The following is a 17,032-nucleotide window of genomic DNA, read 5'->3' as shown; positions in this document are numbered from 1 at the left end:
TCAGTAGGGCTGTGCACGCCGCAGTCACGTTGCGGAGCGCTGTGTCACTTAGTGTCATTTGCCGAGCTAGAACGGGCTGAAACAATGTTGATCAGAAGGTAGCGGGCGTTCTTGGCTGGGTACCTTCCCCAGGACCTTCCAGTCCCGCACCAAGCTATGTGCCACTTCAGTCTGCATACCAGTGATGTTGTTTGTACCAAGTTTACCTTTTTAAACACTGTTATTGATGAGAGACAGAAAAATACTATACAAATTAATCTCTGTATACATAAAAGAGTAATTTTTCATATGTTTAATTTGGCACAGAATTATAAATGTAGTGAAGAAATATACTATAAAGTATTTATAGCATAAACTTAGACTTTAGAACTTGGAGTTGTTCTATCTCAGTGCCACCACTTACTTTCTGGGTAGCTTTGTAGTTTAATGTAATTTTACTGTCTCAGTTTCCCTTCTGTGAAACGGTGCTAAAATACATTTTCTAGCTCAGAAATGGACCATGAAAATTAGTCAGTGTTTGTATGGGACTTTGATGATGGAGACAATTCTATTAAATGTGAAAAAACCTACACATTTTGATCTCATTGCACAATTTAGAATCCAAATTATTGCAGATTGTAATTTTTTTATTATACCAGCATACTTTGATTTTTATTTAGTAATGTACTCTGAATAATTAATTATTCAACTAATAATTATCCATTCCAAATAAAACAACTTGATTACTAAGCCTGATGAAGAAAATCCAGTCAGGAAAGAACCCTTTCAAAAACAACAACATTCTGCAGATATCCTTAAATATTTAAAGGGTGAGCTATATTTAGTAAATTCTTCTGAAGGGGTGGGGGGGGAGATGAACGGATGCTAATTTCCTGTGTCATCAGATTTGTGTATGTGTGTCAGCAGCATTTCTAAATCACCATCTACTACACAGTCACCATCTACACAAGCATCAGGCGGTATTCAACATTTCCCTGGGTGGTTCCTGTTTATCAGCAAGGAAAACGGTCTACTTTGGGGTCACGTCGTTTTCTTCTCATCGATTATTTAATATTTGGTGTGTGCGTGCAGTGTTTGTTCAGATATTCAGCAGTAAGCAGAGAACCTTGCTTAGCAAAGGAAACATAAAAGTTGTGGCACCAGTGTCATTTTCCAGATGGCTAACTTAACCCATGATGGCCAGCCCCTATCCAAGACCATTATAGTTAATAGAAAGAAATTCCCTGACTCTATGGGGCACTGGATGGAGTCCAGGATGCTTGTGATGGACACTGTACAGCATGGTCAGTGGACAATTTTGATGATGGTCTCATCTGAAACCCCTCTTTTTCCCTGTGGCTTTTTAAAATATAGCTCTGCTGCCACTAGGAAAATGTAGAGATCTGAACCTCATAGGGAATCTGGCATTTAAAAACCTTAATGCACAGATGCTGTGTTCTCTTCCAGCAAAATCCTGTTCGCTTCCCTGCTGCCATCCAGCCAGGAAGTCACGTATGTCTGTTTTGCTTTTTACTTTTCAGTGACAGTTGTCACTAAAAAAGAGAGAAATTAAATTAATCCAGAGAGAAAGCTGTTTCACATAGGCAGTTTCTCGGACTGCTGAAAGTGAGACTGAACCTCCCAACAACTGACACAGCAGAGCAGGGAACTTGAGCTGCTGGGTAAATTTTCCTGGTTTCTTTGGAGCTGACCCACTGATAATGCTGGAGGCACTAACATTGTTTGTAAACAATGACGAAAAAACATGTGGAGTGATGATTTACTGTTTTCTGACTGACTGACATTTGATTGCTTAATGCAGTAATCCACAATGGGTGAAACTGTTCTGAAAGCACGGGCTTCCATATGGTTGTGATAGTGTCAAAACATTTCAGTTCAGCAAACCCATAACTGATTGTGAGGATGAACAGTTTCAATCATCCTGTTTTTCAAAATGTAAAACAGTTTAAGAATTGTCTGTTTTTAACATCATAACAAAAAGTTGCGTTTCCCAGTTTAGAGCAACTTCTGGTTTAGAAATTGGCATTAATTTATGCTTCTGTGAACAACATTTGAACATATTTGGAAGTCAAAATAATATATCAAGGTTTAGGCATCCAATCTCAATAATTCATGACTTTATCTTCCTGCCTAGCTCTCCAGAATGAAACCAAAGCCCTACCAATGCATAGAGGAAGCCAGAAGGAGGCAAGCAGTGGGGTCTCCTTTATTTTCTGCTCAGCACTTAGGGCTTGTGCATTTTTTGCTGGCTGTGATGTGAGTATAAACTGCTGGATCAGGTTATGAGATCTGTGGCTGCTTTGCTCAATCAGCATTAGCATCCTAAAGAAGTGGTGCAGAAGAGCTGCAGCAGTGTTGCAGTCTAAGGAGCTGCTTTAAGGGACACTGGGATTTTGCTGCATAAAACTCTCTCGGTGCTGGGGTGTGTTTCCTCTGCCATTCACTACCCACTTAGAGCCACCCCTGCTTTGACTCCTGGTATTTAAGCTGCGTGGTATTTGTCTACCTCTCTGATTATCCCTTTATTAACAGAGCATCCCATATCTTGGTGCCTGAGTGATGTGAAAAGAGGGCATAGTATTCTAGTATTTCAGTACTTTTACTTTTTTTTCCCAATAGTTTCGGACTTGCTATTTTCTGTTGGTAAATATAAGAAAGGTTTTGCAGAGACTATGCTGAGTCTCGCAGTGTGGTTTTGATGGTGAACATTCTAGTTTTTACTGGGTTACACAGGGAAAAACTTTTTTAAAAAACTGTTTCTTTTTATGTGCCTGAAAGGGACTTTACTATTAATGGTTTATAAGAGAAAGACAGCAGTGTATTTAAGATATCTTGAAGACGTCAGGTAACATTAAAGAGCCATGTGAAGATTCAAGTATGCCTAGAAGAAAAGAGAACAGCAAGTAGCTTGTGCGGATACCTTCACATAGCTTTTTGTAAGCCTTTGAACTGTTTTAGATATAAAAGACAACCCCATTTCAAAGGCCACCAGGCCTTCTGCTGCTCTAATTCTCTCCCAAAGTCTTAGGTAACAGAATTTACACTAGAGAAGGTAAGATTTTTTCCTGGATTCAGTTACTGGAGCAGAACATCCTTTAAGCTGATATCATTTGGCTGAAAAGCAGTGCACAGGTAGTAGACATTAGGGTGGGACTGTGGCAAAGGGGAAGAAGCGGTTCTTTTTACTCTACAGCTACACTGTTGGAAATAAAAGTAAGTCCCACAATCCACAGTGTTTACTTTGGGTTGCAATATCAATGCAATAAAATAAATTGCTTATTGACCACCTTAAAAATGACTGATGAGTTAGTACTGTGTGTTACCTTATGCATGAAGGATGTGCTTATATGTCCTCTTGAAGGTGAATCTTTATGGTATAATTTGAAGCTGGCTAGCTAGCTGTAGCATTTCTTTCATGTGCTTATCTTGATAGTACCATTTTATCCACTGATCGGCCAATCTTTTTCTCATGTCAATTTGCATGCTGACCTATGCAGTCAAAGGTGAAGAGACACATACACCCCTGTGTGTGAATGAGAATGAGGAGGAACATGTTCTCTAACGCTTGCTGTTTTAGTGACAAGAAGCTTTTCTTCTTTAAGCACTGCTTTAACTGCAAATAGAGGTATATTGCATATCTGGCAAAACATCAGCAGGGTGACCTTCTGATGCTCAGTTTATGTGCTGTGAAAAATAAAGAGCTGAGCATATCTCCCCGAGAGCTTTGCCAAACAGGGTTGATCCCACTCGATCCTATGCAGTTAACACCACTCTGCAGTCACAGAAGGCGGAAAGGTGACTTCAGTGGTCGGATTGGATTACTTTCAGCATGGTAGATTCCTCAGGTGATGGACTATGTTCTCCTGCTCAGTTGCAGGGAGCTTGATGAGGATGCGACTGAAGGGCATCCAGCGTGGCTAGCCTACTGCAGTTGCTGGACTGGCCCTATGGATCTGCTCTAAACTGTATCAAAGTCAACCAGCATTAATGAACTGAGAAGTGGAAGAGGGTTGCTTCTGCTCCCATAACTCTGCCTTGCTAAGCACTCGGCGAAAGACCATACACTATTTAGAATAGCAAGTAGCTGTACACAGATACTTGCACGTAGCTTTTTATAAGCTTCTGAACTGTTTCACACCAGGCACAGATGTTGTGTCAACAGCTCCTGATCTCCAGTGACAAAGACCTCTCTCTACTTCTGTGTAGTTTTCTTTGAATCTCGTTAGAGCAATGCTGCCGCCACCACTCGTGAGCCCCTCTGGTGACCTCTTCAATACTTGTTTGTTGAAGGATGCTTGATCTCATCCTCTATACCTGTCCTGCAGTGTTTTAGGCATACGCAAATGTGTTTCTACCGCTTCTTGCAGGCAAAACTGATAGTACTTCTGTGCAGAGGCATTATAGGAAAATTTCATTATACAGTCAATGAAAACATCTAAAGTCCATTATAGATGTTGAGAGAGAGAGAATGTTTTACCCAGTTGGAAGACAGAATTTGGAAGTAAGTTACTTGCAGATCTTATTATTACAATCCTGTCCTAGACAATAATAATGAAGTATTGATGGAAGTTTTGCCAGAGCAAAGACTGCTGGGTTTCATACAGAGGAAAGATAGTATCTTCATTTAGTTTTATTAGACTCTTGATACTCTGCCCATGTATTTTTTAATTCACCACAGTAAAATTCTAATTAAAGAACAGACTTTGCCTCCATTAATATGACACTAAAAAAACATTTTAAAGAATGCAGCATCTTCTCTAAAAAAATTGTAATGAGAAGACAAGCCGCCAATGTTGTATAGAATGTTGTCGCTCCCTTATGAAGCGTTTCATGATTTTAAACTCCTTGTAACATCTAGAGTGTCAGTAGAGTTAAAGGCTCATTAAACTGAGCAGTAATTTCTACAAAAAGAAATAGGAAATATTCTCAGATTTTTTGTGTGTTCTAATTTTCACTTCTTTTGAAGCCTCTGTCAAAATAGCTCATGATGGAAATTGTGAAAACACAACACTTTGATATCTGTCAGGAGTAGAAGTTTTTTCTCCCATTTTGCTGCTTCCAAAATATATTGAGTTCATTACAGGATTTGATGAGGCTGACATCCAAATAGTCAACTTTTCTTTGACTTAGAGTGATTTTGGTTTCATTTCTGTAAAATAAAAATGTAGAACTAGGTAACTGTTCTAAGCATTCTACAGAATACTGTAGAAATGTTCTTTAAACAAGGATTACCTTGCAAAGAAAATGTTTCCTCAGAGGATACTAAATAAACTGCAGGGTCTCTAAAGTGCTGTGATTGAATTAGCATTGACTCTCACATGTTGGAGAGTCAATGACTAATGAGATCATCATCTGAGATTAAATCATGACCTAAATCAGCCACATGTTTCTTATCTGATTCAGACAATGAACTTCGGGGAGAATCAGTACAATCTTTCTTGAAGGGTGAAAAGCTGTTCTCCTGTCTCTAAGAAAAAAATAAAAACAAACACAAAATTAGATTAGTTTCCTCCTGTGGGTAATAATCTATCCATTTTGGGAAGAATCAGCTGATGTTCCCTTCCCATCTTTTCCTTTCTATCTGATGAAGACTGATCTATAAACTTGGAAAATGAGATTGACTGCAAGTTCTGCCAACCTTAAATTAACCTCAGGTTTTTGCCACTTGGGTGGATAGTTTTACAAATGCATATTTACAAATGCAAAATATATTCTCTGGGCAGTCTTAGAGAGATAAACATTGAGACTGGCATTTTCTTCATTAAAGTTGTGTATGCTGTGACTGAAAGTCTGGCATTGGAGATAAAAATGCTAGTGCATACACCGTTGCACAGAAACCCACGTTTAGGAACCTTAAGGCTGCAAAGCTACAAGCTCAGAAGACAGAAAATGCCAGGGCATGTAAACGGTAGCCTGTGCTCACATAATTAAAGAAAATACCGTAATTCATAGGCTCAAGTACTGTATTACTGCTACACTTCCAACCTTTAATCTGACATTTTCTTATTTTTGTGACACCAACTTCATAAGTCCAATGTTTTATTTATGTGTGATGTTCCCTGGTTTGTTTGTTTTACCTTAAAAAGCAAATGGAGAATATGAAAAATCCCTTCAAGAATGTCATCAAGCTGATATACAGACAGTTCATCAGCATGGACCAGAACAAACCTCTGACATCTGGGTAACAGACTAAGAGTAGAAGGCTGTCACCCTCTCCGTGGACCACTTACTACATGGAAATTAAACAGCCAGTGGCCCATGGCTGCTACTAGGAACAATTGTATGAGAAGTCCTGCTAAGCCCCTGAAGCCTTTAATCGCAGATTGCTTTTAATACAGATGAAAAAATGTAGGTAATGAATTATCCAGAGGTGGCACGGAATGTCTGCAAATTGCATTTTGTATAGTTTGATCAGGTACAGGTGGATGTTCACTGAGGACACATGAGCACACCCCTGGGTGTGGGACAGTGCTCTGCCAGATTTCAAGCTATTGCTCTGTACATGGAAGGTGTCCCAGCTTGTCAGTGAAAGGGATATAAAAATGTACTTTAACAAGCAAAACCTACTGGTTTAGCTTACTGATTTAAGCTAAAATTCCCTTTCCTCTATTCCTAAAACCAATAGACTGAGTAAGCCTGAAGCTGAAACTAGAGAAGGTGAACTCTACATAAACAGAGAAGTTGCCAGGAACTGGACAAAGCATCTTACAGTGGAAAATGAACAATGCTACCAACTACCTGCCTGTGACACAGTTCAGATAATCTAAATTATATTTGGAGCAGGATTATTTATTAAAACCTATTGTTAACTTCATTGTCCCCCAAGAAAGTATTTATTTACAGAAATCCAGCCTATCTGTTGCTTGACAGATAGGATCTCTCACAGTTGGAAGACCTGAGCAAGCCATGTTGTCACATGGTAGATTATCAGTATCTTGATACGGTTATGAAGAAGAAAATCAGCTGCAGTTTGAGCAGTGTGGCCTAATCTGCCCATACTCACTAGTGTGTCTGTTGTATGGATGAGGTTTCCTCATTCTGAAAACACAGAATTAGAATGTTGTTCTCTAAGTATTTGTAAGAATATTTTTGAAGGGAATTTCTGAAAGTCTGGGTTTTTTTGAGGACAGCCGTCATCCATAAACATGTGTTAGAAATTCCAAAGGTAGACAGTCTTATAAGATAAAGAGGTTTTTTGGTTTAGAATCAAGCAGGTCAGCGAGTGATTTTTCAATATACTGGCTCATGCCCTTTGAAGTGTATTGGTATTACCTGCAGTGCCAGCACGTGAGGGACCTAGCGCTGCTCAGAGCCTAACACAAACTGGTGTGAACTGTCATTGTAAGGGGATTCCCTCTTCATGGATCTCGTTTCAAACCTATTGCAGGCTTGGCTTATGTTTCCAAAGGCGTTGAACTGTGCCAAAATGAATCATATTTGTACACTGAGTAGACATCAGCTCAATACAGGGACTATAATTTTCCTATTGAGCAAGTGCAGGGAATAAAAAGTTAATTGATTATTCTAATTTTTTATTCACTACATCCAGGCATATGTTGCAGCTTTTGCTGCTTTCTTTGCCTGCTTTGCATTAGCTGGGCCAACCATTTAAAAGCCAGTCAGATTCCAAAACTGAATTAGACAAAAAAAAAAAACCACCCAGAGTTCGGGCTGCATTTTACCTTAACTGGTATTCATATAATCATTCTACAGCAGTACAGTTATATTAAGGGGAGAATCTAGCCCTTATTTCAAAATAAATTCTAAAAAAAAATCTATTTTAAACTATGTCCTCTTAGATTTAGTAAGTTAATTTTATTTCCTGGTTCCATTTTCTAAAGGCTAGCATCTCATTTAAACATTTTAAACCGAATTTGGAAATACTCCAGAATATTGATTATTGACTATGAGCTACATTCTTGCTTTAACAAATTTGCAGAAAGTTCTTTTAAAGCATGGATTAATTGAAGATCACCATCAGCCAAATATGGTCCTCAGTCCTTAGGCAAAGAAAAGCAACCACTTGATTTTTTTCAGCTGTGCCTTCTGCAGAATTTTTATGAATGTCCCACTGACTTTGCACACCTAGAATACAAGACTGGTCACTAGCTATAAAAGGAGATACATGCAGGCTTATGCTAATGAGAACAAAATAAACACAGACCTTATGAGCACAGATTCTGGTGCTGCTGTGATAAAATATGCTGTTTTCATATTAATAGTGCATCTTTGCAGTGATGGAAAAGCACTAGAAGAACACTTTTGACTCTCTTGTTAGGATAAGTCGCTTGATAAATGTCGTCCCTTCCTTGGGAGTCCTTTTATTTATCTGCTAAATTTTCAAACTTGTGCGTTTACTTCATCGTTGTCCAACTTGTGCTGCTGCACTAAATACTGGGTAGCTCTGTTGACCCAGAGCAGAGCAATTCACTAATCATTCCTAGAGGGGAAAAGAGCCATTTGGGAGTAAAGCAGCACTTCCAATGTGTCCTTGTTGTGTATTTAAGACAGAATTGGTAGCAGGATGTCATGCACGACTATAGCGGCAGATACGCAGAGCCTGCTGTAATTAGCCCTCACTTCAACAAGCCACTGAGGCTTCAGGGTGGGGGTAGGGATGCAGCGAGGAAGAAAACACTTTTGCCATGTCGAGCAAGCTTTCCATGGAGGGATGAATCTTTCACCTGTCATACTACTGTATGCAGACAACTGTAATTATGCTTAGGCACCCAGCATCATCCTTTACAGAGTTATATTCATTTTTATTGGTAACGATTAATCTCTAGTCATATTTTCGAAGGAGAAAAAGTAAGTTAGCACGTTTGCCAGGGAATGTTGGCACATGACCTGAAATATGGCAGCTCCCTTTAATGTAGCATCTCCCAAGAGAGAGCTAGCTATTTCAGACTCATCTCTCATGGTATTGACATCCACACATGCAGTCTAAAGGGAGCATTTGTACCTCCCTGACATCACCACTCTCAGGTTGCTTTTCTTATTGATGGTATAGTTAAAGTCTCTGTATCATTTTGACATTTTTAATGGCATATGCATTTACAGTGTAGCTCTTGTGTAAGCTTTAATCAGCTTTCTGTTCACATGTTGTTGCTATTATTATTTATCTCTATTATGGTAACACATAGAGGCTATCAACAAGAGCAGGATTAGACTGTGCTGGGCTTGGGGTTGTATTTTAAAATGGCCTCTCTGTGCCCACAGGAGAACTGGTGCTAACAATCCTGAAGTGCAGCAGGCTTCCGTGGCTCCGAGGCTGCTTTGCCCTGTATCTCAGAAACTGGAATCGCTATCACATACCAGCTAGGATTTGCCACACTGATGTGTATAGAAAATATATGTCTTGTTGCTGGAGTCTTTGGTTTCTTCTGTTTTTTAATTTTCTAGCAGGAACTACTAGACCCCAATCCCATTGCTGGTTATGCACTTGAGTAGTCTCACACACGAGTGGTCCTACTGAGCTCAGTGGAATTACTTGCATGAATAAGTACTTGGACTTAGCTTATCAGTTCTGTATCTGCCTACCTTTGTAAAGGTATAGAAGTTGCCACAGTGCAGATCTATGAGTAGTCACAATATAAATATCACATAATGTCCCAGTGAAATCACATTGGTAAAAAATTTACTTGCAATTCCACAGTCTGTCACTGCAATATGGGACTTAAAGGAAGGGGGTAAAGAAAACCAACAGGAATTGATAAACTTTGAGCAACAAAGATCTTATTTTCCTGTGAGATTACTGCAGTGTAAAATCAGGGGAGGAAGATATTTCATTATCACAAATTTTACACTAGCACATTGCCAATGAATTTCACTCAATTCCCTTTGCAATTAATCAGCAGTGGATGAATTGATAGTGCATGAAATGGCTCTGCTCATTGTGACATATATAGGGCTTGAACTGATAGCTAAAAGCAGAAAATCTTTACCATCCGAGGTAAAGACTTAAATCGAGAAGAGGCCAACTTGTCATTGTGTATATATGATCCCGTCACTAGAGAGACAACAGGATGTTCACCTTGGTCGTACATACATACTGTGTTCACCTTGGGTATAGACACATACTATGACTCCGGTTTCAAACCATTTAGAGAAATGTAGTCAAAACCTGCTGGTAGTTTTAGGAAGATAAAAAGAAGCCTAACAAGTGCAAAGGCTGTGTCAGGCATTGTAAATGAGACATGGTAGAAGCCCCATCTTTTTGTAATTCAGTTTTTTTCTGTCTTCCATGAGCATTCAGATGTACTTTAATCCTCATTTTTATGTCCTCTCCCTAATAAATCCCCATGAAATTCACATTCTTAGTAGCTATCTGGTATGCCAAGCTGTTTTATTTCATAGATAATTAAAACATTTTGGCTAGCTACTTTGGCCTAAACATACTGAATGTTGAAATGTGTGCTCACTGATGCCTTGTACTTAGAAGCCTTTGGAAAAATCTGTCTAACTGCCAGCTAGTTTTCTGGTCACTGCAGGCTTCTTTTATTATCCAGCTTTGGGTTTTTATGATTTTACAACCAATTAGAGGAATTTCTGCTCTTTACTTCAGCATTTTGCTCTTGCCTTTGGCTAGATTGTGGAGTGAAATTTGGTACAGGGAGAAAGCAAGCATATGAGGAAATATAAATAGTATATAAGTGTTCAAATAAGATTGATTTACATAAAAGGAGTTGTGTTTGGGGCAGACACTATAAATGTGAAACAAGATGTTTGAGCTGACCATGGGAAATGGTTTTTCCTTTCTATAAAAGGTTTGCTTTCTCCTTCACTTTCTTTCAAAGTGAAAAACACAAACTGAGCAGACAAATCTGATGACTGGAGCACTCACCTGAGACATGGAAGACCAAGCATATAAGACATGTCTTCTAATGAGTGTTATTTATTCATATTAAGCAAATTAATTGCAGCTGGAATTATATCAGCCCAGAGCAACCCACAGTCTGGAAGTGAGGGCTTTAATGTGAAGTGTGGTAAGGTAGGAATTAGGTCCCTGAAGCAGGCAGGGTTAAGTTGGATTCCCAGATTCCAGTTCCCCATGCAAAGGGCTATCGGCTATGCTTGCATGGTTCAGATTTGTACCCTTTGTGGAGGTGCAGAACTGCATCCCTTGATGTTCAAGTTCTGTGGAAAACAAATCAGTGTTTCTGGAACAGAAATTGCTGGGAAACTCTATCAGCTCCAGCAGATTTGCTCCCTGCCCCAGAAGGCTTACAGAGTCTTAGTAAGTGTCTATGTGAAATAAAGATAGATCATCTCTTTCTACAGATTCTCAGTAATAATTTAAGACTTATAAAGAGTAAGATTTTGTTTGCTTGGCTCCCGGCGGTGTTAGTGAGGAACTATCATCCCTGTTTACAGCTGTGGGAAAAATGAGGCAAAGCAATAAAGTATCTTGTGTGAGGCATGAGCAGGATTATGCACAGGGGTACCTTGCATACTCTGCTTTCTGCAGAACATGAAACCATCTCTCTGCACGTGCATCCTGTAAGACCCTGAAGATCCTTCTGGAGACACTGGAATTGTCTTCTCATGGGTTTATTTTGGCCTTTAACACTGTTGCTCAAGAAACACAAGTTTGTAAATTGGTAATCAGCAATGCTAGTTGAGTAAAGTCTCTTTCCCTTCTTTTTCTGCTAAGTATCCTCAGACTGACTGATGAAAAGGACAAAAAGATTGCCAAAATTAACTGAGATATCTAGTCATGTAGTGTGGGTTTATAGCCATGTACCATAGAAGGAGAGGGCTGTGAAATTTCTAGGACAAGAGATTCAGGCTTAAATAGGCTTTACATTTACCTTGCTAAGTCTGGAAACAGAGATCCAGGCCTGAGAAGCAGCGAGTGTCGTCTGGGGGTTAGTTTACATGTTTGCAAATAGAAGAGTTTGTGAAGACAGCTATGTTGCTGGGATTACACACTTGTTTCTTGCATGGTAGTGGATTTTTACACTAGCAGAGGAGTTGTTGGAATAATTGAAACCAGCTGTCTGAGCACAACCAGCTGTACCTGGAAAATGATCTGTAACTGCATCTTTACCAGGGATTTTGCCAGCAACTCTATTCTGAATAGAATGGTGATTTTCTTCATCTTGACATAGCTATATTGAAAGGCCGCTAAGCGGAGGGTAGGACTACTGAAGAAATCCTCGGTTTTCTGCTAACCATTTGCTGAGGAAACCTTAATCTCTGGGTGTTTGCTTTGAGCTGTCTGTTTAATATGCATACACCTTAAATGGGTGTTTTGCAGGTTCTCATTGCTGTTTCTGTAATGCTGACTTCCCTCTCTTATCCTGCATATGGTCCACAAACAAGGAGAAGGGATCAGGCAGGATTGTCATGTGAAGGGTTCTCACTGTGCTTTCACGCATTCTGTAGGGAACCTCCCATCTGCGTCAATGACCATAGGGTTTGGGGCCCTTCTGTAATGGTAGTACATACTGTTACTAGCACAGAAATTACCTGACATACACACTCCATACCTTCATCCCTAAGCCTGGTTTAAGCGACCTCATGAAATCCCATCTCCTGTGTTATTTTCTTCCCTACCATCTCTTTACTCCAGCAAAAAAAAACCCTAAGGAAAAAAAGCAACACCAAAGGAGAAAGCCTTCTTTAGATTATAGTATTTATTATCTTATGGGAACAGTGCAAAGAAACAATATTTGATGACATTATTAAATCTACAGGATTTGCTTGGCAATACTACCTGCCATTAACTACACTGCAGTCAGGATGTGATCCTCTGCATCTAATTCCACTATAAATTCATTCCTTCCAGCTATCTAAGAGCACTAAGAAACAGGATATTAAAAGATTTAGGTCCTGATCCAATAATGGTGTTAAACAAGTCCTCAAATTTAGGTATAATACCAGTGCTGTCATCTCCTTGCATGCTGAAATACGTTGCTGGATCAGGGGAGTAGTTTTAGAAAGTCTGAGGGCCCTTTAGAAAGTTCCTGGTATTAACAAGGCCTCTGCCTGCTTGCCAACCTAAGCATAAGAGGCTGGGGTGAGATGCTTACGATGCACTTTCCTAATCATCTTGGTAAATGACTGTATGTTTTCCAGGTTGCGATAGCGATCACTGGGGACCCCACTGCAGCAACCGCTGCCAGTGTCAGAATGAGGCTCTCTGCAACCCCATCACGGGTGCCTGCGTCTGCGCAGATGGGTACCGAGGATGGCGCTGTGAAGAGCTCTGTGACCCTGGGAGCTACGGCAAGGGCTGCCAGTTTAAATGCCAATGTCACAACGGAGCTACCTGCGACCATAAAACGGGAGAATGTCACTGTGCTCCCGGATACACGGGGGTATTGTAAGTTCAATGATAGGTGTATTTTACTCTGCATCATTTAACAGCCTTGCTTTGACTGCTTTTAATGCAATGAGTAATTCGCAAAATTTACACCATCTATATATTACACACTTTCCTTTGTAGAAATGACGTAACAGAATTTCAGACAGGCTAAATAAAGGAAATCTCTTTTTTTGCTGCTATTATACCTGTCTGCATAATAAAATGAAATTTAGTGCTAAAATGAACTTAAAAATCCATTATATTTTCCAGCTTGTACAACAACTGTACCTGTTCCTAACTTCAGTATGTGAATACAATCCAAATTACAGTTGAGTTTTTATAAGCAATTGGACATTCTACTCATTAGCAGTCCAGTGCAGTATCAAATGGGACTTACCATCCTCAATTTATTTGACTTTCAATCTAACTGAGGAAGCATTACTGTTAACTATATCAGCTTACTATCTAGGGGGTAAATTTTAAGCATAGTGAGCAGGGATTTAGCAGTGTGACTCCTATTAACTTTAACGAGAATCATGTAGCTAAATCCCCATCCACCACACTGAAAGTTTACCAGTAGGATTCACAAAATCTGCATATTAATTTTAGGACAGCAAGCAATAGTTCCTTGTTTAAATTGCCCACAGTGTAACATCAGTTCTCATTAGAGATCTTTCAGTAGTTTCAGAAGTAATTATGTTTTTCAAAATTATTTAAGGGGAAAAGAGAATTTAGTCACTGAATTTGGTTGGAGATCTATTACGGATGACTTAATACTTTTGCAGGCTAATATTATTTGTTGACCTGCATGAAGGGGAAGGTAAAAAATAAAGACAATATTAACCCTCAGAAATAAGTGATATGCCATTTGAATATTTTATTTAGTACCTGATTTCCTCATAGACTTGTGACCTCAGTCCTGGAAGCACTCACTGCTAAAGTCTGCTTACTATTAGGAGTGGTCCTATTAACATTAGTATGTCAGTTCTCAGCAGTAAGTACTTGCAGGGCCAACACCCAATATGTTGTGTAAACATCCTCATCAAAGGATAGTCAGTTAGGGGAAGAACCTACTCTGGTTTCAGAATCTGGGATTAGAGAAAGAAGCAATGCTGAAAAGCACCAATGTGCAAATGTAGGAGACACTGGTTCTTGTAGGGACTAACCTTACTTTGGCCCCCCATGAATACTCAGAGAGACCCAATGAGCTTAAATAATAGCCTTTAAATGATGCTGACTTCTTGCCCATCCATTATACACTGCAAATGTTAACATTAAGTAGTGACTGGAGAAATTTCAAGCATTTTAATCCCATCCTTTTATTCTATTTGCAGCTGCTTTTATTGCCATGCGACATAATTCACATTGAGGGCTTCATCCTGCAACTCTTACTTTCCTGGGCTATTTTAATGGATATGAGTTGTCCTGTTGAGATGGGTGGAAATTGGTACATGCATAAAGATTACACACATGCATCAGCCTTGCAGGACTGGATCCATGGCATATAAATAACCCCAGCAGAAATAAAAGAAATCTTGGCTAATTGATAATGCCAGTTGAGGCTTACGGAGGTTTCATCATTTGCATACGGACTCCCATGATGGCCTGTGTTGTGGATTTTCCTTATTTATTGTTTCCTGTAAGTTCTTTTAAATGATCTCTTTGGTTTTGTTTTTTTTTTCTGTCTCCACAAAGTTGTGAAGAGCGCTGTCCCCCAGGCAGTCACGGAGCTCAGTGTGAATTGCGCTGTCCTTGCCAGAATGGGGGAGTCTGCCACCACATCACTGGAGAGTGCTCCTGTCCACCTGGATGGATGGTGTGTAGTTTGTTCATACTCATCCCTCATTTAGAGGTTGGAATGGGAAGTTAATTGTTCACTGTCTCAGCACACCCCTTCCCTGTGTGCTTGTGATGCATATCTGCTATTTCTTGTCACGAGGCTCTAACAATTCTGAAACTGGGAACACCTTTGTTATGTGTGCACAGCACTTACACAGACAGACCATCAGTCTATAACTAGTAGCTACCATCATAGAGTTAAACAAACATCAGTAAACCAAGCAGTGACTACTCTTTACACTTCTGTGTGGGAGAAGAGACAAAAAAATTGTCTCTGAATTACAGTTCCTTGGAATATTCCCTGCACCCTTAGACACTGCCCTCACACTGGATAGAAGGCTCAAAGCTCAGCTCAACATTATTCAAAGCACTGTTCTGTTTCCCCTTCAGGAGAGAGGGAAAGGGAGAAGCCAGGGGGAATTCAGTGGCTCAGGCAGTCGTTAAAGCAGGACTATACGTAGGACACAGAGACCAGTTCAGTGTCCTGTCCTTACTCAGGCATAATTCCCATTGATTGTAATAGATTTGCTTGCATCGGGGGTTGCACGGAGAGAGCAAGTTGCCTTAACCCTTAATCCTTTGTGTCAAGAAAGCAAGGCCAAACATTTTAAAAGTCCTCGACTTTATCAATAATGTAATAATTAACTCTCTTGGGTTTTGCCAAGTCTCACAGGCCTACATATCATTTAGCTGTACTAAATTTCCTGGCATTTTTCCTGTATCTGACAATTAGTGTCTTGGCAATCTTGCTGGATTTTAATGCATACAAGTACTGTGACTTTTTATTTTAATATGTGGAAGACCCTGAAGATCATCATACAACTATGGCTTCTGATGTGGACCTCATACCTGTTGAAACCTTTACATGCTGAGAGAGATGTTTATATTCCTTTAGATTAGTGCAGCAAATGCTGCCTCCATTTGTTCACACAGCTGCTTTAATTAAAAAGTACCAACCATGAGATTCTGGTGGCTATCAGGCAGCAACATGGGAGAAGAACATTGCTGCCGTAATTTTTGGTGGAAGCTGTGTACGGAAAAAACTCTCTCTAACTGGAGAGTTAGAGCCTCTCTGACCTGGCCAGTCATGGTAAAGGTGGTGATGATGTTATTCCATTTCAAATGACAAAGCAAGCAAAACTTTTCAGAAACTTAGTAAGAATGTGGCACCTTACCCTTGACTGTCATTCAGTGGAGGCAAAGAAAAGGTTCTTTCCTAAAGAGTACTGGAGCTAAAGCATAAAGGAAGCAATTTAAATATTTTTGAGGCCCTATCAGTCCATTTTGGCACTACCCTTAAGAAGTGATCGATAAAATGATTAATATAAAAATATTACTTTTAGGGTATTTTTTTCATCTCCCTTTATCTTCTGCATGCCAATATTTCTAAGGATCTGAGCTGTTTTGCTGTACTCTTCCTTACCTGTATTTTATCAGGATTTTTCTCTTTTTTTGCAAAGTTAAAAAATCACTAAAGAGATATAAGAATATCAGAATAGAGCAGGAAGTTTTTAGAGGTCTTTTAGCATGCAGCATACACCCTAAAGAACCACAGTTCTGCACAGCATCTGTGGTCATGTATTCTGGCCCACTTCTGCCCTGTTCCTTACAGCTTGGAGTTTCTTCTCTGCATTTTTAGTGTCCCAGAGAGACTTTCCTGAAAACTGTGTTGTTGGCTGCTCTGTCCCCAGAGAAACCCTAGAGTTAAAAACTGATGTTTGAAACAAGCATAACTGAAAATTGAAGAAAGAGATCAAGTATTCTGGGGAAAGAAACTGAAATTATAAGTAAAAGCACTCAGCTTGTAAATGTTGAGATTTTAAGTATAAAGGGTCTCTCCAGGGTTTTAATGAAAAGCTGGTAATTCAGTACACAGAGAAAAAG

At 39.5% G+C, this 17,032-nt stretch overlaps 1 protein-coding gene across 1 annotated transcript in view; it reads left to right on the top strand.

The window, feature by feature from the left end:
* MEGF11 (multiple EGF-like-domains 11) overlaps positions 1–17,032 on the top strand; it is a 217,503-nt gene that overhangs the window by 101,309 nt on the left and 99,162 nt on the right. The window contains exons 6-7 of the mRNA XM_010572088.1: positions 13,081–13,327; positions 15,005–15,125. Coding sequence (XP_010570390.1) covers positions 13,081–13,327; positions 15,005–15,125 — 368 coding nt within the window. The remainder of the gene's footprint in view (positions 1–13,080; positions 13,328–15,004; positions 15,126–17,032) is intronic.

The sequence above is a fragment of the Haliaeetus leucocephalus genome, unplaced genomic scaffold, assembly GCF_000737465.1.
Source record: "Haliaeetus leucocephalus isolate CR32 unplaced genomic scaffold, Haliaeetus_leucocephalus-4.0 Scaffold339, whole genome shotgun sequence".
Classification (NCBI taxonomy): domain Eukaryota; kingdom Metazoa; phylum Chordata; class Aves; order Accipitriformes; family Accipitridae; genus Haliaeetus; species Haliaeetus leucocephalus.
Note: the sequence above shows the minus strand (reverse complement) of the source record. Positions and strands in the feature narration are given on the sequence as shown.